Source organism: Grammomys surdaster, unplaced genomic scaffold (genome assembly GCF_004785775.1).
Source record: "Grammomys surdaster isolate TR1022 unplaced genomic scaffold, NIH_TR_1.0 148, whole genome shotgun sequence".
NCBI classification, from domain to species: Eukaryota; Metazoa; Chordata; class Mammalia; order Rodentia; family Muridae; genus Grammomys; species Grammomys surdaster.
Window position 1 is genome coordinate 2,964,819 of NW_021604606.1, and position 24,519 is coordinate 2,989,337.

The 24,519-nt window shown below is 35.3% G+C and overlaps 1 protein-coding gene across 1 annotated transcript in view; it reads right to left on the reverse strand.

Moving 5' to 3' along the window:
• The window catches only part of Il1rapl1 (interleukin 1 receptor accessory protein like 1), a 1,073,997-nt gene that overhangs the window by 18,702 nt on the left and 1,030,776 nt on the right, over nucleotides 1–24,519 (reverse strand). Inside the window, exons 6-7 of the mRNA XM_028765051.1 lie at nucleotides 18,747–18,879; nucleotides 15,705–15,850 (exon numbers count right to left, since the gene is read on the reverse strand). Of these exons, the coding sequence (XP_028620884.1) occupies nucleotides 15,705–15,850; nucleotides 18,747–18,879 (279 nt within the window). The remainder of the gene's footprint in view (nucleotides 1–15,704; nucleotides 15,851–18,746; nucleotides 18,880–24,519) is intronic.

Sequence of the window (24,519 nt, forward strand, 5' to 3'; positions counted from 1 at the left end):
TGTAAGGAGAACAATTTTAAGTCTTTGTGGGGAGGGAGAAACAAAGATACATAAAATTTATCATAACAAAAATAAATATATTATCAATGGAATAGCTTAATTAGTGAGACCAAATATTTGGACAAAGATCACCCTTAAACCAGTATGTTTTGTCATTTTGAAATGAGATTATCAGGGAAAGCATCAAATGAACTCTTTCCTCCTGCCAATCAAGGATAAAAATATGGTCATTGGGATAGATCCCAATCATTATGGCCTAGTTAGACTAAGTTCTCAGAAGCCCTTGTAACTTAATTGTCATATTTCAACTCAGCACAAAATAATAATGAAGAAAGAGTAGAGTAAAAATATATCATTTTAGGTATAATTTGCTAAACAGTCCACTTGGAATATGCTTTTCATCTTCCTGAATAGAGAACATAATATTTTTCCCTCCTGAAGTGATGATGATTCTTAAGTGGTATTCTTTAAAAGGCCGCTACACAGATGTGTAGCTTAGTCTTCATGTGGGTCCCAAACAACTGAAGTGGGACCTATCCCAAATGCTGTTGCCTGTGTGGGGGATGTATTCTTCAAGCTGGGTTGCCTTGTCTGGCCTCAGTAGAAGAGGATACACCTAGTCCCACAGAGACTTGGTGTGCCAGGGTGGTAGGATAACTAAGGGGAGCCCACCAGCTCAGAGGAGAAGGAGTTGAGAGGAGTAGGGAGGAAAAAGGGGAAGTTGGCAAGGGTTGTGGGAAGGGGTGACTGGGATGGTACAGCGAGCAGGATTTAAAGTGAATTTTTAAAAAGGCAGCTACAAATGAGTAATCAGAATGAAACACAAATCTGAGTTTGTATTAATTATAATCAAACAAAATGAGAAAGCTTTCCATAAAAGTAGAATGTTATTCAATGAATAAAGAAGAAGTAATATAGTTAGTAATCCTAATTTTCCTCCACCATAACAATTGATTCAGATAAGAATTATCAACAGTTGTTATAATTATGAGATGGACAACTGGTGAGGCAGGATACTCACATTCTCACGGAATCATTCTACTGATTATTTAAAAGGAAATGAGGCATCATCTTTCAAAAGTGACATAAATTAACATTTCCAGGAATGGGATAAATTGATCTCTGGTATAACACATTCAGAAGACCTTGAAATGGATAAACATTTGAAAATTGTAGAGGAGTCCGGCTAATCTAAACTAAAGGACAGCTGCAAGAAGCCAAGGCTTGTTTCTACCCTTCAAATAATATTTGTATTGATTAAAGACAAAGTAAGGAGCCATCTCAGATTAATTGACACCAAGGACACTGGACATCTAAATACAAGACATGCTCTTATATTGAAAATGTGGTATAAAAAGTATCTATTGAGACAATGTCTTTAACTAGACTATAGACCATATAAGAGACAGTAGGTTTTTTTATTATTTTGAATTTTTGTGATTTTAGTAAATACACTTTGGCTATATAAAACAACACTTGATATCTAAGAGTTACACTGAAGAATTAGTCACAATGTCCACAATACACTTTCTGTGGTGCAGCAATAATATTTGCAGACATAGAATAACTTATCCATTTTCCTGTGTTCAGAAATAATGATAAGGTCAACATGCCAAAATGTTAATAATTGGTTAGCATAGGTGGAGAAAATAAATAGATATTAATTATACTTCCCTTAAATTTTGGGAAGAATGTTTGACATTTTGTTCTAAAATAACAGCTAAAAATAGATGAAATGTACACATGCAGAAAAATGATTTATATTCTAGACATGACCTTACCATTGCACTTGTGAACACATTGCAGCTGTGTTTATCTGCACAAGACCTGCAAAATATTGGCCCCTCAGCATTTCATCATGGGTGGGAGAAGGACCTATGAGGCCCTCCATTTCCTTGAGGAACTGCTGGCAGTGAATGGTTGGTAGGGAAAGGAGATTGTGTTTTCTTCAGAGGTATAGATACTGATAAGATGCTCTTGCTGCAGTAAATAACCTCCCACCCATTCTCAGGCAGGAAACTTTAATTAAACTTAGTGGGTCACATACAAAGAGAGATCTAAAGGATGAAAGGGGATTTGTCTGGAAGGGTTTCAGTAGGAGATGAAGGAGTAAAAAGAAGGGAATGAGAGTATAAATGACTAAAAATCATTAAATAAATGTATACAACTTTCAAACAATAAGATTGTTGAGAAACCACCACATTATCATGCTGTTATACATAAGTATATTTTGGTTGGATTACCTTCAAATTAAATCACATCATGTATAGTTATTTTCATATAGTGGTTCAGTGGTTTTGACTCTAGTGATAAAGTGAAGGAAGAGATGTATGATTATTGCCTTAAAAGAACTTATGTCTCCTGACATAAGTTCTGACATATAGGCATGTATTTAATATAAAATGCATGCCAATATTTGTTGAGGACTGAAGTATCACTGTGCTAGCACTTTTATGAAGGTAAAAAATACTGAAAGTATCATAATCACAAGACAAATAAGCAAGATCCTTGATATATTTGTGTATGTGTTTGGGTGGGTTTGTGATGGGGTTGCAGAGATAAAAACAACCACTGAATGGCATAGTATAAAAGTACCTGCAAAAGTTTGTGAAAAATTATTTGACATAACATTAAATGAAAAAATATTTTCATTTGTTGGATGATTGTAGGAAAATTTCTGCTCTTTTATTTAGTTAATATATTTTGCTTATCTTCTTAATTTGCTTTCAAAGTAAATAACAATATTTGTTTCAAAGAAAACAATATTTGTCTGGGGATTTATGCCATGTTCCGGTTAAACTAGTTTCCTAAAATTAGGCCAGAACAATCACAATATGATTCCCCTTGGGAAAAGTTGGCATTCAATTTCAAAAGTTACAATATGGAGTTTTAAGCCTAGGTAAAAATCTATAGCAGAAAACTTTTTCCCTTTTAAGCCATAAACCAGTATTTGAAATATCATTATATAGGGACTATACTTGGGACATACACAACATCACATATTTGTACACACATATAGACATATAAAAGATTAAGTGTGGGCTCTTTCATCTTAGACTTTGAAAGAGAAAACAGACAAAGAATGAGCATACTGCTAATATAAAGAACTATAGGGCCTCGGGTGACCAGCTTAGAAGAGAGGGCTAGTGTATATCAAGGTGTCAGACTTCACTGATGCCTAAAAGAAAATACCTTAGAAGAAAAAGTATTTGTTTTCTCTCTACTAGGAATTTTCTTCTTAACATGTCATACAAACAGACAGCCACAGATGGAATGTTACAAAACCTCTCTTGAGAGAAAACTGTCAAAGTGAAGGTGGCATTGCCATTCCATTCCTTTTTGTTAAAGGATGTGATGTTTATCCTGAAAGCAATTGTCCACCAGAGGATATATTGTCACAGTTAGAACTACTAGTTCTTCCACTGGGAATGCTTTGGGATGCCCAAAGAACACAGAACATCTGGACTGCTTAGATAACCAGTAGGAGTAATGTATTCTACTTTTCGACAGAAGCATTAAACTCTTATTTTTTTTTAAAAAAAATATGATTTGAAGAATACTCTACTTATGGAAATAAATTTATAAAATACTGTATACATGTAAAATTTAATTGTACTTCAGTGTGCAAAGCATGAAAAGCACTGATAAATTTCAGACTTTTGCTATTATTTTAATTTGCTTTCTTTAAGAGTTTAATATATTTCTAGTTATTGTAAGCATTAGAAACAACTGTTTTTGGGGAAAGCAATTGGTAATATTTTCCCTCTTGAGAAAAGTTTCATCTGAAATTCTTAGTGTTTTCAGAGTTAGAGATTATTAGGGCCAAAACAGCAATCACATTGTATGCTGGCTTATTTCTCAAATGGGAGTAACAGAAAGCTCTTTTCCTTCTCACATTTGAATGCTTTTCATCACTCTTCATTATTGAATACATAAAGTATTTGGGGAACATGGTAGAAATTTTGCATTCTTTCTAAATTTGCAAATACTTTATTGAGCTTAAAAACCCTATGATGTATTATGTAATGAGCAGTCTTGGGGGACAAGAAATATCAGAATCTATGTATTCCTCCTCTGTAGGAATCATTTTACATTACATTGCAGAATTTTCAAATTCATTTAAGTCAAGTAATATAAGGTTCACTTGTTCAAGTTTTTTTTTTTTAATTTCTGATACAAGATCTCATTCTGTAGCCCAGGTGGGCATCAAACTCATTATATGGTCCAGACCTCAGACTTGAGTCTCAGTGCAGTTCAGCATTGAGTCTCCCAAATCCTGGGATTATAGGCATGAACTACCACACTGGGCTTTCTTTTAGAGTTTGGTAGATGTTTATTACATTTAAGTTTGTGTGATTTGGCAACCATAGTAAGTCAGTACTCTGAACTGCAATCAAATATGAGGAACTTTGGTTTGTATTTTGCACTAATGGGAGCACATTTCTGAGGTAACTTAATACTTAAACCAGAAGAAAATCCCTTGGGAAGAGCAAACACTTCAATTAACTTTCAGGTTTGGCAAAATGAGGCACAAAACACCAAAAATCTGAAAGATGGCCTAATATATATTATTGTGAGTACTTAATATGTTCTTTCAAGATTTCTACCCTGAAGCTGAGGGACAATTAGTTTACAAAAGACTAAACTGAAGAACAATGAGGCAGAGACTTGCTCTAGGTAACAAGCAACTGAAGAGTGAAAATTAAAAGACTCTCAAGAAACCCATTTTCTCCACCATAGCTCATAATTTCTTTTCAGTCATATAGTTCAATTAGTGATAATAATTCATAGGTGGTTTAAAAATGATCACTGGGTGCTTCCTGAATATAACTGCTGGAATTTTCTCTGAATTTATTTTAAATTCATTTTATGACACTTAAATGCCCACTTTTAATTTAGAGAACTCAACCTCCATATATATTACTCTTTACTGAGCATATTCTGAAAATAGAACACATACTCTAAAAGTAGAGACAAATAGCTAACATATCTCTTACAGATGGCAAATGTATTTCTCAGCACTAAAAATCTAACACAAGTAACCATGGTAATCTATTGGAAATCAACATACTTTTTCCTGCTATATGACCTGAGAGAACAGTTAGCAGTTTTTATGTGTCATGTCAAATTTCTCAGTTAACTGACCTAGTTGTCAAACATTGACATCCAGGAACTGCTTATTAAAAGTCATATCTTTTGTATTGTTTTATGACCCAGTTGTGCCATTTCTCAACCAAATGCAGGAATTCCTAGCCATACAAGTACACACTTAGCATCCTCTCCAGCTACGTTGCCCTAGGATAGTGGCCTACATCTCTCTGCAAGCAGTGACTTAATTACTACATATACTTCATATATGTGCTTAACTCAATGCTGGTAACTACATATGTGTTTTTTTATATTTTACAAGTGGAATGATTTTTCACTCAACAGCATTAGATAAACCATCTCCTTTAAGCAGACTGTAGTGAAGTAATATTTCAAGTGGGATATGAAGCATCAACAATAAGTAGGTAGATTTGATTGCAAATAATGAGAATATAAGGTGATTCTGAGGAGAGTGAAGGGTTATTGGTGGGTATTGGTCATGGACATACTTTTCTGTCTACTATGTCATAATACATAATACTATGTATTATGTTGTAGTTGTGGTACATATTTGGTTTCAGTCCCCAAAACAAACAGCTGAGGTGCATATTTTACATACCAAAGCAGACCTGGCCTCCAGGTCCTACCAACATCCCTCAGTCCCTACCTGGCATACCCCAGCCCCAATCCTGAACTTTCCAGCACTGGAGCTGGGCTGTCCTGTCCCAGAGGCTCTTTCCTATACAACCCAGACATTTTGGATGTCCCTCACTATTTTCCTTCTCTCTGCATGATCACATTCTCTCTTTCTCCCCCCTGCCTTCTTGCTCTGCTGCTCTGTCACCCTTCCCTGACCTCCTTCCTTGGGACCAGTGAACTGGCCTATCTGACAGCAGCTTCCCAATAAATTACCAGTTATATAATCTAATCTGTCTTGAATTGGCTCATTTTTCTGGTGGAGAAATAGCTAGTCAGAGTGTGTGTGAATTACACAGTTTTGGTGGGTGTCCTTCAAGTAACTTGTTTTATTTTTAAGTATTTAGATTTATTTATTTGTGTGTGTGTGTGTTTGTATGTGTGTCTATGTGTGAGCTTGTGCATATGAGTTCAGGTGCCCATGGAAGCAAGAAGTAGGTGTCTTATACCCTGGAAAAGGAGTTACAGGCAGTTATGGGCCACTTGACAAGAGTATGGTGAGCTAAACTCTGGTCCTTTTGAAAACTTTTAAGTATTTTGAACTGCTAAGCCGTCGCTTATGCCCCCTGACAAGTGTTTTAAACTGATATGTTTATTTTTCTAAAATAAACATACTGTTTTCTAATACAAAACTCCGAGTTTCAGTAGGTTTCCTTTGTCCTCACTTAAGGTTTATTTGAATTTTATAGCTGCTCTGTGAGATGCTAGGTAGATATTTATGTAAATAAATTAAACTCTTAAACATGTAGAAACACTTTATCCTGTTGCTTGTCCTATTATGGTTTCTTTTTCTTTTTTTCTCCTTATCATGACCAACAATGTGTAGTGGTTCTATTCTGATACTATGGCCAGCCTTCCTTATTATACAGACTTATGATTTGGCTGAATTCAACATTCAAAACAAGAAATTAGCAGTATTTACTGATTATCATATATTATCAGTATTATCAAATATACTCAGTAATTACAATTTTTACAGACTGAACACTATAGATAGCCTGTTTGTATAGGTAACATTGTGTGTGTGTCTGTATGTATGTTGTTGAGAGATTTCTGAATATATTTTCCTATTAAAACATGAGACATGTAGGAACTGTTTTCAAAATGAAGGCTTTTTTATTTAAGGGGTTGATCATTTTAATATTCAAAGAGAGTGCCCTCTCAGGCATTTCTTGAGTAGCAAATGCATTCTAGAAGGCAAAATGTCATTGGATATGTGATGTAAGTAACCTCATTAAGAACAGAGTGTTAGGGCAAAGGTGTTGACTCTGCAGAAGGAATGAGGCAATTACTTGGATTTAGTCCCACTGACTGGTTGTTCTCTGGCCTCATTTCTTCCCATAGACACATTCAGCTCCAGAAAGCTAGTTACTCTTGAACTATTAGATGATTCCAAGTGCATTAATGGGTTCTATTGTGTAGCTAAGGCATGGTATGCCAATTGTGGTCCATAGACAAGTAGCAATAATATCTATAATGAATTTCCTTGAAATTCAAATCTTGAGTACCACCTCAGACTAATGCATCTGAATTGCTTTTCTAATAAGCTCCCTAGGTGATTTGTATTATAAATTTTATGAGGTACAAGAATAGGGATGTCTAAATGGCTTTCCAAATACAGAAACAAATAGTCTGACTGCTGTCAATTCCTGTATGTAAACTCTTGTTCTGTTGATTTTCTGTTCTTCCCAGCTCCATTTGATATAAACTTTGAGGGTTTCCAGGATGAGAATTTTCAGTTCTTTTACTTTGAATTCTCTGCTATGAGTACTTAAGATGCTAAAGCCATTTTTTGTAAGTGCGTTTCTCTATTCATACTGTACCAGTATTCTCATCTAGGAACAATTTTTGTTGTCTGGGGATACTTTGTAATGTTAGGAAACATTTTCATTTTCCATCACTGGAAAAGATACTGTAGGTAAGGGCAAAAGATGCTGCTAAATAATCTATAGTGTACAAGACAGTTCTTACCACAGGAGAAATTTATTCTTTCCCAAATATCAATGGAAACAAAAGTGAGAAGCTACAATAGGTGAAATGTAGATAATTCAGGATATATTTAATTAACCTGTTTGATAGGGCACATTAATCACATCTATTAAGTAGGTTAGGCACATTGAAACATATGACAGAAAAGTAAATGTACTTTATCAAGAATTTAACATTTAAGTAGAAAATGAAATGATAAATATGACCATTTATAATGAACTATTTTATAGTTTCCCTTCATTTTCATGATCAACAGGGATGGCTGAAAACAGAAGTTTATCAATCTCTGTTTCCCATATTAGATTTGTTTGAACAAGGTAAACAGACAGAAATCACCTAGGATTATTCTCATTTAATTTATATATTCTATGTAATGAACTAGCCATCTTAAAAAGTTAGTTTTTATGCCTGTAAGTTTGGTGGCTTTCTTTAAATGTCCTTTATTAAAAAGAACATAGGTAAAAGACTACTAGTATCAAACAAGCCTTCAAGTGATTTTATTTATTTTTCAAAGATTTATTTACTTACTTTTTAATTATATATATGGGATATCCATATGGATAATGATGTTTAATGAGGTCAGCAGCATCAGATTCATTTAAGCTAGAGTTACCGATGGTTGTGAGCTACCTGACAGGGTTATTGGAAATCAGACTCACCTCCTCTGGAACAACAGTATATGCTCTTAAATATGGAGTCATCTCTCCACCCAGATTTTATCTGTATTAACATTAACAATTAAAAAAATATGAAATTGGAAACAAATACTTAGTTTTCCCACAAAACAGAGGGTCGGAGAAGAAAAAAATGATATGAGAGAATTAAAATTTGAGGATGAAATGTTATATATTTTATAAGGAAAGACGCTTTTAAACATACTAGCTGTGATTTGGAGATTCTGTCGAAATACAACTTAAACTCCTAAATACATTGGCATTGCATATGGTAAGACTCATTAAAAGCAACCCTTCTATGGATACCATTTCTGCCTTCTAGGGAGATAATGCCACATGGAGCATTGGGATATTGTGATGGTACAGCAGGATTTGGCTTTCAAAAATAGTCTAATATAAGTGGTCAACGAAGCCAAATGGCTCCTGTTAAACGTCAAAATGAGGTTTACAAGGTTCCATTATAATACTGAATCTCTCAGGAATTAAATGAGCTAGGCAAATAAAAACAAGGACATGACAAGATATTACAAAGATGACCCATTACAAGAAGGGATAAACAGGTCACTGGATCTAAAGGTGTCTGCTTTAAAACAATGCATCCTGAATTATTTGCACATTAATTTCATTTCTGGAGATATTTCCAGGACTAGAATGTTTATTGAGCAAGTCTAATTCCTACTGATTACATTCTTTGGAGAGAAACAGAGTGCACAGAAGTGAAAAGGCTTTGAGGTGAAATAGAGAAAACCTAGATGTTTATCATTGTTAACTAGCACCACATCTCTCAAATGGATACTTTGCCAGTTCACATGATGAATGAATTGCCATATTACTGTAATCAGTATAAGAAAACATGACCATTCAGAACAGGATTGTTACTGAAAACTCTTAACGTGACAATTCTAAAGTTAAACATTCACACAAAAAAGTACAATTCTGTTTTAAGAATGCTTGTTAGCAGTGTAATTTAAAATAGAGATCATGATATTCCAATTTATATTGGTTCTTATTCCCCCTCTTTACCTAATTTTGCAAGTGAACACACTGTTAGAAACATAGGATATTCTTAATAATTATCATTAAATGTATGAATAAAAGAATGAAATTCTTTAGGACAATGAATTCAAATTAAAGTAAATTTATTGTAAGGTGAAACCCAAATAAATGAGACATAATTACTGGAGCTAAAGATGATCATTTTAATGAAAGATAAATTAGAATGCATAGAATTTTTAATATAACACACAACTGCTGCATCCTCCATTACCCTCATAGTAAAGAGTTGAGGCAGAGAAATCTTGTAGCCACTTGTTAACATTTATTGGGTGCAAAATATATGTCAGATGCTGTGATAAGCATTGGCACATATGTTCATTTAAATCTCAAGCTGCTATAAGTGATAGATCACTTAGCAGTCCCATTTTATAGAAGACAATTTGAGGCTCACAGAAATGGAGTAGCTTGTCTAAGACAGAACAGTTATGAAGAAGAGTTGAGTCTTGAACACAGACAGCTTTCTTCTCAATCCCATGCCCTTAACTACCAAAGTGCTTTGTTATAGATTATAAAGATGCCCATATTGTGAGGACATGAAGTATTAATAAAATTTGGGACCAGAAATCATAGGTCACCGACACAGAATTTACCACAACATGAGAAACTGTATTAAAGGATCACAGCATTAGGAAGGTTGAGAACCACTAATTTAGAGTGATATTTTTGTTAGAGAAGTGGAAAACTAACAAAATGGAGAAGAAAGGCTAGGGTTTTGAGGAAAATTAGTGGTTTGGTGCATGTCAAGACAGACAACAGCAACTAGATACCCAAGCAAAGGAATCTAGGTAAATAAATATTCAGAGACTAAGATACAAAATTTAATTAACTATGGGCAGGAATAAAAAACAACCCAGCAACTGACATGTAAACCTTTACTTTTGCTCTTTTTTTATTTAACTATTTTTAAAATTGAGAATTTCATTCATGAATACTAAATTTGCATAATTTCTACCTTCCTTTCCACCTTCCAACTTCTTCCATATTTCCACCATTCCCTCTCAAATTCATGATCTCTTCTTCTTTAATTATTGTTGTTATACACACACACACACACACACACACACACAGAGTTAGATAGTATCTTCTAGACATGACAACAAACTTGTACCCATGATATCTCCAAAATATGCTTCCCTAAACAAACTCTACATAATGAAAATGGCAGGGAAAATTTCACAAGGTTCTATCCTTAGATGAAGAAGAGTTTGGCTCTTTTTGAAGCCAGTATTTAACTCTCAAGTTTTCTAGGCCAGACACTAGCAGTTAAGTGAAAATAGGCAGCTTACTGGAGTAAGGAGAAAGAGTCAGAACACTCATAAACAGACTCTCAGGCCCCCCCTTCTCATTCTCTCTCTCTCTCTCTCTCTCTCTCTCTCTCTCTCTCTCTCTGACGTTTTTCTAATTTCCCAATTACCTCTTTTACTGGATATAGGAGTTGACAACTTTAAATATTCTTAAGGGAAGATTTTTGCTGGTCAAATTTCCTGGTAGATTTCAACTGGCTATATTAAATCATGAATATTTTTTTGAAAAAAGATAGAGGGCTAATAATAATATAGCACTGACCATTACAAGGTCCCCTCAATTACTGGAGGTCAGGCCTCTATCCCCACCTTCACAAGATTAGAATCACCACAGCCCTTCTATACTTAGAAAAGGGAGGAGATGTCAGGGACATCCCTGCTTATACACCGAAGGCCTAAAATCAGCCATAGGCCTAAAATCAGCAATAGGCCTGTCATACATGTATACTAACACCAAGTCTTGGGTCTCAGTGGAAAAACATTGAAACAGATGGCTATAAGCTAATGTAAACAGGCAGGTTTTGTGGAAATCTACAAGCCTGAGTAGCCATAGACCTTGTAAATAGGTAACCTTGGCAGACAACACCAACTTAGATAAGGACAAGTGAATCATAGGCAGAGTCATAGTGACCTGTCCCCTGAACCTTCACCCACCCGATACCCTGTTCTGAAAGATATCTGTATTCCCCCTGAACACCCACACTCCAGTGTCATATACTTCCCCACGTCCTGCCTTTCTGTGTTTATAACCCCTATGTGAATGAATTATGATCTGAAAAAAATAAATTATTAAAAAAATAATATAGCATTGAGCCTACCTCAAATGTAGACTCACTTGATGGACAGGAGTATACTTTCTAAGTCCATACTGTAGCTCATTGTAGGGCTGAAATCATGTTATATCAACAACATTGAACAAAAAGGGACAGTGGAGGAAATATGTTTAGAGAACTTTGGATAAACTTTATCTTCAGAAATTACAGTTCTGAGTTCTAAAGTTCTAAATCAGCTGTTCTCAACCTGTGACTCACACCTCTCCTCAGGGATATGGCCCTTTCATGGGAATCACCTAAGACCATTGAAAAACACAGCTATTTATATTACGATACATAACAGTAGCAAAATTAGTTATGGAGTAACAATAAAAATATTTTTATGGTTGGGGTCGCCACAACATGAGGAGCTGCATTAAAGGTCTCAACATTAGGAAGGTTGAGAAGCACTGATCTATCTAGATGAAAACAAATATTTTAATATAGCTCTACAAAAAATATTTTAGAAGAGAGATTTTGAAAACTGGTAAGTTAAGGAGGTCTTAAGTTGGTGGCAGAAACAAAAAACTAACAAAGGCAGCTCCAGTTGTTTTTCTGAGCATTGGTCCTCTGAGAAATGTAGATAATGATTTGAAAACTGCATAATTGATTGTGTGGCAGAAATCTGATAGTCTCAGAGACCTTACCATTGAAGATTCAAACCTATGGGATCATATTTGCTATGTTCTCTCTTTCTGAACTTTGTCCTGGTAGTGAAGTTACAATTATGTCCTATGCTGACCAGTTTCCTTATTTTCAAGACTGGTGTGGTCATTTTATAGAATGAGCCCTTTGTGAGAAGATTACATCCATTATTGCCTTTGCAATGGAAGACTCCTTTCCTCCAGCTCTCTTACAAAGAAGGTGCACATTCACTTTAAGAACAGACTTTCAGTGCTGGAGAGATGGCTCAGTGGTTAAGAGCCCTGACTACTTACTCTTCCATAGGTCCTGAGTTCAATTTCCAGGAACCACATGGTGGTTCACAACCATCTGTAATGGAATCTAATGCCCTCTTCTGGTGTGTCTGAAGACAGCAACAGTGCACTCATATAAATAAAATAAATAAATCTTTAAGAAAAAAAAGAATAGACTTTCAGAGTATACAAACTCAAAGGACTCTTTGGGAATTAATACTTTCATCTTAATGAGAACAAACTTGTTTATATAAATACAAATTTGGAAGAGTATCATGGGAAACTTAAGTATTTGAGAGCAACTAAAATTGGCCACATTTTTCTTCCTCGTATTCACATAATCGGCCACTGATGGTATTTATTATTAAATAATTTCCTTGATTTTTCAAAATTGTACTTTGCTTTAACTGGAAACTTTAGTAGCTTTATATGCGTAACCTTAGGCTAAACATGCTAGAAGCATCCTAGAGTGTGTTTGATTCTTCCTAACTGCATACCTGCCTGAAAAAGCAGCTTTATTAGCTTCACCACTACATCCAGTACATTGTCAAGCCTACTTGTTTATAATAATCCCTTAACTGTCATATCTCCCTTGCTCCACATGGAAATATATTTTATCCAAATTAACAGACTTAAAATTCTTTTTAGATTTCTTTTATTTTATGTTTATGAGTATTTTGTGTGCATGCGTATATGTGTACCACATGTGTACCTGGTGCCCACGGATGTCAGAAGATCACATAGAAATGAAGTTATAAATTGTTGTTAGCCACCATAAGGATGCTGGCAACTGAACTCAGATTCTCTGCATGAGAAACAAGTGCTCGTAACTCACCAGTCCCCAACCCAACAGATTTTTAACATGTGTCCTAAGCTTCTCTTCACTAGTTCACTTCTTAAGGACTAATTTAAACTCTTCATTTAGAGAATATTCAAGAGAGTTTCAGGGATGAAACATATAAATAAAGAATGAGTGCATGGTGAAATGAAGGTTCAGCAGGGCCATTGTTACTATTATCAAATATCTGATTGCTAAGGAAAGAGCAATTGAATATATAAACTAGAGCCAGTGGATAGAAAACCAGAGAAATGGAGATGCTTTCTAACAGATTCTTCCAAACCTAGAATGGATTTTCTAGAGAAGGAATGTGGTCCAGTATAAGCTGACAGGCTATTTTGAAGGATCTGTGGTAGGATAAGTGTTAAGTCTATGGTCCACTGAGGTCACGTTTTTACTTCTGTACATACACAGGGCCTCACTCAAATTCCTTCATTGTGTGACTGTTGTTAAAGCACAGGAAATGTTGCTAGCTGCTGCTTCCTTTTTCTCTCTCTTCACATTACAGCATAATATGCTACTTTAATATTATAGTCACCTTGACAGTCAAGGTGTCTATTTTAATAGCTTTCAGCAACACTATTCAAAGAGAAACTATTTCCCAATAAGGTAGGGAACAGTCTTCAGTGTTCTCTTTCTTTTCAAACCTCAAAGACTCTAGGATTGGAGATATGCTTTGAAATTAAAATCATCGTAAATCTGCTGAGTAAGAGAGTACCAAGTGTACTTGGCATAAGTAAACTAGAATGTTTTAACTTAGTAAAAAGGAGAAAAACTATCTTCTCCTCTAACATGCATGAAAATTTCACCAAGTCACACATTTTATAATCATCTTTAATCTTAAACAATTCAAACAAAACACACTCTCTCTCTCTCTCTCTCTCTCTCTCTCTCTCTCTCACACACACACACACACACACACACACACACACACACACCTGTGTATAAACTGATAAGCTGCTGTGGAGAAAAAGTTACTATTTCAAGACACTACCCATAACTACAACCTATCTTACTTACAGTAAGTTACTATTGCTCATGGGAGGATATTATGTATGTAAAAACTTTACGAGGTTAAAATGTCAAGAAACACTGATTGAGAAATTCATCAGACACAGTTCTTGAACTAATGAAACAACCTTCCAATCATGACACACTTTATTGCATTAAAAATAAAGTTATTTTAATGACATCTTCTGTGTGTAAGTACTGTATCAAGCCCTTCCTATTTGTTATAATTGTTGTCTTTTTAAAACACTAAAGAGTTGATAATATTTTTTCATTTTATATGTCATAAACTGACATGAGAACTATTTTCTCAGGCTATATATTTGAAATTAAAGCAAGGCAAAGAATCCAAAGTTGACAGGAGTTTGATTTAGTCATCCATCTATGATGCTCTCTTCTTTTGTAGTAATGGTTTTCCCTATGTGATTTGCCATTGCTCACCATTCTACATTTTCAAGAAAGTTGCATCTAAATGATGAAGATGTGTTTTTTTTTTTTTTTTGGTTTTTGGATTTTTTTGGGGGGGGTTTTGAGACAGGGTTTCTCTGTGTATTTCTGGCTGTCCTGGAACTCACTCTGTAGACCAGGCTGGCCTCAAACTCAGAAATCCGCCTGCCTCTGCCTCCCAAGTGCTTGTATTAAAGCCGTGTGCCACCACCACCTGGCAATGATGAAGATGTTAACTGCTAAATGATCTTTAAATTTACAAAACCCAGAACAGCTGGATGCCCTTAGACCAAATCAGGATGTGCTCTTTTTTATTCCAGTTCTGTGCATCAGCAAACAAAAAGAATGCAAATTGTTTTGAGGATTAACTCTCAGGCCAGTCATATTAATTAAAAAAAATACAGAAACTGGTACAGGAGGTCAACTTCAATCTTCTGGAGTGGAAGTCACATACTCAAGGATAGGGAATTGTTTTAGGTAATAATCACTCATAGAACAGAACTTTTCTCTTGTTCCTTGCCTCTCCCTTTCCTCCTACCCCTTACCCCACCACCCCCCCCTAAAAAGTCAAACTCATTTCTATACCTGAATTCTCTTAAAACGTCATTCATTTCGGGACAAATAGCCAGGTGCTAACCCTTAATCAAACCTGGCTTTCTTCTACCAGATTTCACCTCTGAGTACTGGCTTTTAAACTGGGTTGACAGGCATAAGTCAAGTAAGACCTTCATGGACATAGTGCTAATGAGATGGTTTTACTTGTGCTAGGTTTATGGAGAAATTTTTTTAAAAGGTAATTTTCTTTTATTAGATTCCAATGATTTCCTTTCTATGGAACTCATCTCCTCCTCCCTCAAGCAGAAAGTTCCACTCACCTCGTTTATGAAGGAGAACACTGGCATGGCGACGTCCATTCCCGTTTTCAACATAACAGGAATAGTTCCCCAGGTCACCTTCTTCCACAGAGTCAACAATTAAAGAGATAGAAACTTCCTGTTCTCCAAGATGTTCCTTAAGGATTCTAAAACATAAAAGAAAACGCAACAAAAAACCCACACAAACATACACACACATGAAAAAGAAAGAATTGTAGATGAATTTGAATCTGATGAGAATATACCTACAGAGTTTGTGCTTCAAATCTGGCTATGAATTGATGCTAAGTTAATTAAATGATATCATGCCCTTTTCTTTTTCACTTCTAATGAAGAAACTTGTCTTTGCAGATGCTAATGAACTAGCAGTTAATTATCTCTCATAGCAGGACAATCGTATTGTCATAATAAAGAGGTGAGAGAGACCTTGAAGAAAAGTTTATGAATTACTTTTCCTTTAAGAAGAAATATGATTTAAAAATGAGATAAGAGATTCTAAAATGTTAGGCTGGATTTCTAATTATATATCAGATTATTTTTAACAAGAATAAGAAAGAAAATTTCTGAGTTATTTTGACATAGCAGTTGAAACCTCCAGCCTGACTTATTTTTCCTAATGATACAAATGAGCTGCATAGTTTTAAAGAAATATGAAACCATAAACCATAGACTAAAAGTTCTAGTATTTAATTCTGACTTTTAAAATTAATGGTAAATGCTCACTAATCTGATCCTCAGATATTTTAGCAAGCTCTCAAAACACACTGAAAATTTCTTAAACTAGGTTTCCTTTTTCCTGCTCTCAATATTAATAGTTCCATACTCCTGCCTGCATAAATGTATATGTATGTATGTATTCATATAAATATATAAATATACATATTATGTATTATATATTATGTACTATATATTATATATCATATATTATATATTATATTATATATATTATTAAATAAACAAATTTCTAGAGCATTCAACCAGCTCATATAGTCAAAGTTAGACAGTTTAGGTCCATGGTACTTCTTTAATTTTAAAAATGCAAAAAAAATGGTAAACAATAAAATATTTTAAATATGAAAAATGACAAAGAAAAATTTTTCTTCATATTGGACATTTGTCCATTTAGATCTTCCAGAATCAAATTGGAGCACTCCTCAGTGAGATATTGTGTATTTGTTGCCAGAGAAAAGATTCCAATAGAAGTGGTCTCCTACAGCAGTTTTATACATTTTTTTCTTCATACAGAAAAACATTTTCTCCTATTTTTGTTAAAGTTAAAGTCTTGACATTTTAAAAAGGAGAACCGTGAGGGCCTCAGATCTCATTACAGATGGCTGTGACCCACCATGTGGTTGCTGGGATTTGAACTCAGGATCTCTCGAAATGCAGTCAGTGTTCTTAACCACTGAGCCATCTCTCCATGCGTCACTGGACAACGACAAGGGGACTGGAGCCATTACAAGGTTCCCTTCAAATACTGGAGGTCAAGCCTCTATCCCCGCCTTCGCAAGTTTAGAATTGCCACAGCCCTTCTACAGTTAGAGAAGGGAGGAGATGTCAGGGGCAGCCCTGCTTACACACTGAAGGCCTAAAATCAGCTATAGGCCTAAAATCAGCAGTAAGCCTGTCATACATGTATACTAACACCAAGTCTTGGGTCTCTGTGGAAAAACATTGAAACAGATGGCTATAGGCTAATGTAAACAGGCAGCTTTTGTGGAAATTTACAAGCCTGAGTAGTCATAGACCTTGTAAATAGGTAGCCTGGGCAGACAATACCAACTTAGATAAGGACAAGTGAATCATAGGCAGAGTCATAGTGACCTGTCCCCTGAACCCTCACCCAGCCGATACCCTGGTCTGAAAGATATCTGTATTCCCCCTGAACACCCACACTCCATTGTCATTCCCTTCCCCACATCCTGCCTTTCTGTGTTTATAACCCCTGTGTGAATGAATTACGATTTGAGAAAAAATAAATTATAAAAAAAAGGAGAACCATTGCTTAAATCCCCTCATCCTGCCAGAAGACACAAGCTTTATGTTGAAGAATATTTAGAAAATATTCATCATTTGATTTGCTTATAACTTATTTATCACTATGAAAGTTCTTGCTCATTTACATTAGAATTAGAACTAATTCTTCTTGTCCAAATACAAGTTCCTTCATCACTGAATATCTTTTTGCTTAAATGTAAGTCAATAAATATGTAAGTACATTTAAAAAAGTATAACAATTATTCACTCAAAATAGATATGTAAAAATTTAAAGGTTTGTTCTCCTACTCTTTCTTCTTTATAAATATATATACCTTGAAGTAGAAAACTTGTATATCCTCTATTAACCCATCAAGCATTTTACATGCTACTTCGTAGTTTTTAGATATGTAATATCATTCACAGAAAATATAAAGGTTGTACTTAAGTCTATGTAGTGTCTTGCTGATGGTTCCTTTCAGGATTTCTTTTTAGAGACAGTATCTCATTCTAGCTCAGACTGACACTCAGGTGACCCAGGTTAGTCTTCAGTTCATGGCAACTTTCCTGTCTGAGCTTATCAAGCACTGTGTTTACAGACATTAGTCACCATGTTGGCTTCTTCTCAGTAACTTTTAAAAGTTGATTTCATAAATTAAATGGAAAATAATTTTTCTAAGGTTAAAATGGGCTTTAATATTTTCCATTGTTCTGGTTTTAGTGTATTACTAGGGAAATGTTTCTTTTGAAATTATTCTTAGGTAGACAAGTTGGCTTTGTTTGTGAATATCATCAAGACATACTACATGAAATACCAAAGAAGTAATAATAAAAAATATTTAGAAAAAAAGAATTACTCTTAAATTCTTTGTATATTATGTTCACATTTTGTAATTTCATAATCAGCCTCAACAATTCTTTGTTTAACATAAAGTATTATAGAATTTATTTATGATAATCGAGAGAGAAAATAGTAATAACTTTTGTTGTTTTGGCTCACCCCCACCCCCGTTTAACAGAGCAAATTTTAACTCCACATGCTTAAAAGTAGAAAAATTATTTTACCTAATGTCACTTTCCCAAACTCTATTTTCATCCAGATCTTCAATAAATTTCTCTCCTTTCATCCAGTAAATTAAAGGACTGACATCTCCACTGTACCCAAAGAAAGCTCTGCAGGTGAGGTTGGCTGAGCCACCTGTGGAGAAAAGTGAGAGAAACATAACATAAAACCATTTGTACCCACTTAAAAGAAAATAAAGCGAAACAAGTTGACTGATAAGAATGGGATTATTTCATTGATTTTATGAAACAACTAAAAGAATAGTTGATGAAGCATTTTCCATCGTTGTCAAGTTTATCAAATGTATCATTTTTTACAGTATGTTTTATTTAATGAAATGAGAGCTACTTGTGAGTTTTAGAAGAGGATCCATTATCCTATAGAATGTTCTTCAATTGAGGCTTAGTTATGTCTTTTCAAAATTAGAGTTTATGAATTATTCGGAAGAATCTCAGAAGAGGTATGTTCTTCTCAAAGCATTACATCAAAGAGTATATGGGGAAACAAAGTAGAGACCTTGCCTGAGGGGACAATGCAACTATAGCTCATAGATTCAAGAGGGCTGCTAAGAAACTTTGACCCCATAAGGAATAATATTTTCTTAGCAAAGTAACAATATTAGGTAGAAAATCACATTAAGATGAGTAAAATCATGATAATAAAAATATGGGGTATTTATTGAGGTAGATTACGAATATGTATGTAGGAGTTGAAGATTTTTTCACTATTTTACTTCTTACACTTAGTTCATTTTTACGTATAGTGGTATATATAGGTTAATTGGCTACTTTAATAAGGTAAATTTAAATTATTGACTAAAAGGTAGAAGTGAATCTAGTATCCCCAGAATACTAGATTTATTAAGGATCTTTTACCTTTCTCACACCTGCATTTATCTACTCACACCAGCATTGCACAACTGAAATTTTTTAGCTGTAATTAGTTATATGAACTTTCTAGCTTCAAATGGAACATAAGAGTGCGATATGTGCCTAGTAAGAGCCTACCCCAGTAACATGAATGTAAGAGAACACTTAGGCATGGTTGCCAAAATATGAACTGACTAGTATGCTGACATTTAGAGCAAGCTAACCCTCTCAAATAGATGTGACAATAAATTATGATTATAATCTGTATGACTCTGTGCTCACTGGGGCCCAGGAAGGTAGATCCTAAGGATTGAAGATCTTATAACCAAGCAATGAGTACTGATGGAAATCTCTCAAAATTGTGCTTAGGACGTCTCCAGTATAAGCAAGGAGGAAAGTGCAATGTGCTCAGCTATCCTTTTTTAAAAAGCAGTCATAGGCAGGTTTCCACTTGGTTCTACACTTTCAATGACAAAAATATTTTTATTAGCTAAAATTAGTATCACTGTTTGAATTTTGTCAGTTTCACTAGAAAAAAATATCTAAAACATCTGTTCTAATATTTTAAGACATTAGTCTTTTGTTACTAGATTCTAAAAAATTCTGTTTCTAAATGTAAGAATCATTTACCTTCATTGTACTAGATCAGGCAAGCCCCGAAAATACCTACAAGATTTTCAGAGTCAAGAATAAGCTCTTTCCAAGTTAAGTGGAACACTCCTGTAATCTCAGGATTTGAGAAGTAGAAGCAAGAGGATCTCAAGTCTGAAGTCAGCCTAGATTATACTGCACATTCCTGGCCAACCTGGGATATTGTGTAGGAAGACCCTGTCTTTAAAAAGTCTGTAAGGTTTCTGAGGGAGGGCGGATGAGGAAAGGGGATAACATCTGAAATGTAAATAAATAAAATATCCAATAAAAAAGATTCTAAGGGTTTACTCTGTAGGTTAGTTGTAAAGTGTTCGCATAGCATGTTTCAAGTTTTTTTGAGGTTGATCCTCAGCAATGAAAAAGAAAAACAGTTTCTTTATTATTGCTTTTTTTACACAAACATTTTAAAATGATATAATGTTGACTTCACTTCTTTTTTGTCTTCAAATTCTTTTTTTTTTTATTGGATATTTTATTTACATTTTAGATATTATACCCTTTCCCCACTTACCTTCTCCACCCAGGAACCCCCTATCCTATCACCCCTCCTCCTGCTTCTATGAGATGTACCATCACCCACCCACTCCCACCTCCCCACCCTCTAATTTCCCCACACAGGGGCAGCCAGCCTTCACTGGACCAAGGATCGCCTCTCCCACCTATGCCCGACAAGGCCATCCTCCTGTATATATACAGCTGGAGCCATGAGTCCCTCCCTATATATTCCCAGGCTGGTGGTTTAGACCCTAGGAGCTCTGGTTAGATGGTATTGTATTCCAGTGGGGCCACAACTCCTTCGACTCCTTCAGTCTTCTCTCTACCTCCTCCATTGGGAACCCTGTAATCAGTTCAATGGTTAGCATCCACCTCTGTATATGTCAGGCTCTGGCAGAGCCTCTAATGGGACAGCTATATCAGGCTCCTGTCAGCATGTACTTCCTGGCATCCACAACAGTGTCTGCCTTTGGTGACTGCACATGGGATAGAAACCCAGGTGGGGTAGTCTCTGGACAGCCCCTCCTTAAGTCTCTGTTCCACACTATGTCTCTGTTTTTACTCCTGTGAGTATTTTGTTACTCCTTCTAAGAAGGACTGAACCACCAACAGTTTAGTCTTCCTTCTTCATGAATGAGCTTGATGTGGTCTGTGACTTGTATCTTCGGTATTGTGTACTTTGGGGCTAATATCAACTTATCAGTAAGTGCATACCATGTGTGTTCTTTTGTGATTCGGTTACTTCACTCAGAATGATATTTTCCAGTTTCATCCACTTACTTAAGAATTTCATGAAGTCATTGTTTTTAATAACTGAGTAGTACTCCATTGTGTAAATGTACCACATTTTATGTATCCATTCCTCTGTTGAAGGACATCTGGGTTCTTTCCATCTTCTGGCTATTATAAATAAGGCTGCTATGAACATAGTGGAGCATGTTTCCTTGTTATATGTTGGGGTGTCTTTTGAGTATACGCCCAGGAATGGTGTAGCTGAGTCCTCATGTAATAGTAGGTCCAATTTTCTGAGGAACCACAAGACTGATTACTAGAGTGGTTATATCAACTTGCAGTCCCACCAACAATGGAGGAGTGTTCCTCTTTCTCCAAATCCTCACCAGCATCTGGTATCAACTGAGTTTTTGATCTTAGCCTGGTGGAATCTCAGGGCTGTTTTGATTTGCATTTCCCAGATGACTAAGGATGTTGAACATTTCTTTAGATGCTTCTCAGCCATTCAAGGTTCTTCAGTTGAGAATTCTTTGTTTACCTCTGTACCCCATTTTTAATAGGGTTATTTGGTTGTCTGGAGTCTAATTTCTTGAGTTCTTTGTATACCTTGGATATTAGCCCTCTATTGGATTTTGTCCTATTGACAGTGTCCTTTGCCTTACAGAAACTTTGCAATTTTATGAGGTCCTATTTGTCAATTCTTGGTCTTAGAGCTTAAGCCATTGGTGTTCTGTTCAGGAACTTTCCCCTTGTGCCCAAGTATTCGAGGTTCTTCCCCACCTTCTCTTCTATTAGTTTCAGTGTATCTGGTTTTATGTGGAGGTCCGTTATCCATTTAGACTTGAGCTTTGTACAAGGAGATAAGAATGGTTCAATTTGCATTCTTCTACATGTTGTCCTCCAGTTGAACCAGCACCATTTGTTGAAAATTCTGTCCTTTTTCCACTGGACAGTTTTAGCTCCTTTGTCAAAAATCAAGTGACCATAGGTGTGTGAGTTCATTTCTGGGTCTTCAATTCTATTCCATTGATCTTCCTGCCTGTTTCTGTACCAATACCATGCAGTTTTTATCACTATTGCTCTGTAGTACAGCTTGAGATCCTTGATTCCTCCAGAAGTTCTTTTGTTGTTGAAAATAGTTTTCGATATCATGGAGTTTTTTTGTTATTGCAAATGAATTTGGAAATTGCTTTTTCTATCTCTAAGAAGAATTGAGTTGGAATTTTGTTGGAAATTGCATTGAATCTGTAGATTGCTTTTGGCAAGATGGCCATTTTTCCTATGTTAATCCTGCTAATTCATGATCATGGGAGATCTTTCCATCTTCTGAAATCTTCAATTTCTTTCTTCAGAGACTTTATCTTTCACTTGCTTGGTTAGATTCACACCAAGGTATTTTATATTATTTGTGACTATTGTAAAGGATGTCATTTCCATAATTTCTTCCTCAGCCTGTTTTTTTTTTTCATTGAGTAGAGGAAGGCTACTGATTTGTTTAAATTAGTTTTATATTCAGCCACTTTGTTGAAGTTGTTTATCAGGTTTAGGAGTTCTCTGATAGAAGTTTTGGGGTCACTTAAGTATGCTATCATATCATCTGCAAATAGTGATATTTTGATTTCTTTCTTTCCTATTTGTATTCCTTTGACATCCTTTTGTTTTCTAATTGCTGAAGCTAGGACTTCCAGTACTATATTGAATAGATAGGGAGAGAATGGGCAGCCTGTCAAGTCCCTGATTTTAGTGGGGTTGCTTCACGTTTCTCTCCATGTAGTTTGATGTTGGCTACTGGCTTGCTGTATACTGCTTTTACTATGTTTAGATATGGGCCTTCAATTCCTAATCTTTCTGAAACTTTTACCATGAAGAGATGTTGAATTTTGTCAAATGCTTTCTCAGCATCTAGTGAGATGGTCATGCGGTTATTTTCTTTGGGTTTGTTTATATAGTTGATTATGTTGATGTATTTCCATATATTGTACCATCCCTGCATTCTTGGGATAAAGCCTACTTGGTCATGATGGATGATTTTTTTTGATGTGTTTTTGGATTTTGTTTGCAAGAAATTTATTGAGTATTTTTGCATTGATATCCTTAAGGGAGATTGGTCTGAAGTTCTCTTTCTTTGTTGTATCTGTGTGGTTTAGGTATAAGCATAATTCTGGCTTCATAGAACGAATTGGGTAGTGTTCCTTCTGTTTCTATTTTGTGAAGTAGTTTGAAGAGAATTGGTATTAGGTCTTCCTTGAAGGTCTGATAGAATTCTGCACTAAAAACATCTGGTTCCAGGCTTTTTACAGTGGGGAGACTTTTAATGACTGCTGCTCTTTCTGTAGGGGTTATAGGACTGTTTAAATGGTTTATCTGCTCCTGATTTAACTTTGGTACCTCCTGTCTGTCTAGAAAATTGTCCATTTTCTCCAGATTTTCCAGTTTTGTTGAGTATAAGCTTTTGTAGTAGAATCTGATAATTTTTTGAATTTCCCCAGTTTCTGTTGTTATATTTCCCTTTTCAGTTCTGGTTTTATTAATTTGGATACTGCCTTTGTGCCCTCTGATTAGTCTGACTAGGGGTTTATCTATCTTGTTGATTTTCTCAAAGAACCAGCTCCTAGTTTTGTTGATATTTTATATAGTTCTTTTTTTTTCTACTAGGTTGATTTCAGCCCTGAGTTTGATTATTTCTTGTAGTCTACTCCTCTTGGATATATTTGCTTCTTTATATTCTAGAGTTTTCATGGGTGCTGTGATAAGGCAATTCTATCAGTGACACAGATAGCCTAGCATTGTAGCTCTTCCTCATCCTCTTCTATTTGTTTATTGAAAAAGAACCCACTTCTGCATAACTGCATTAATGCTAATGCTTAACTACAAATGTAGGACATTAGTGTTGGAATTTCAGAAGTCATAGAGGAAAGACACACCTTTATTTAATTGTCTTCCCTGCTTAATTCCTTTCAAATAATGAGAGAGAGAGAGACAGAGAGAGAGAGAGAGAGAGAGAGAGAGAGAGAGAGAGAGAGAGAGA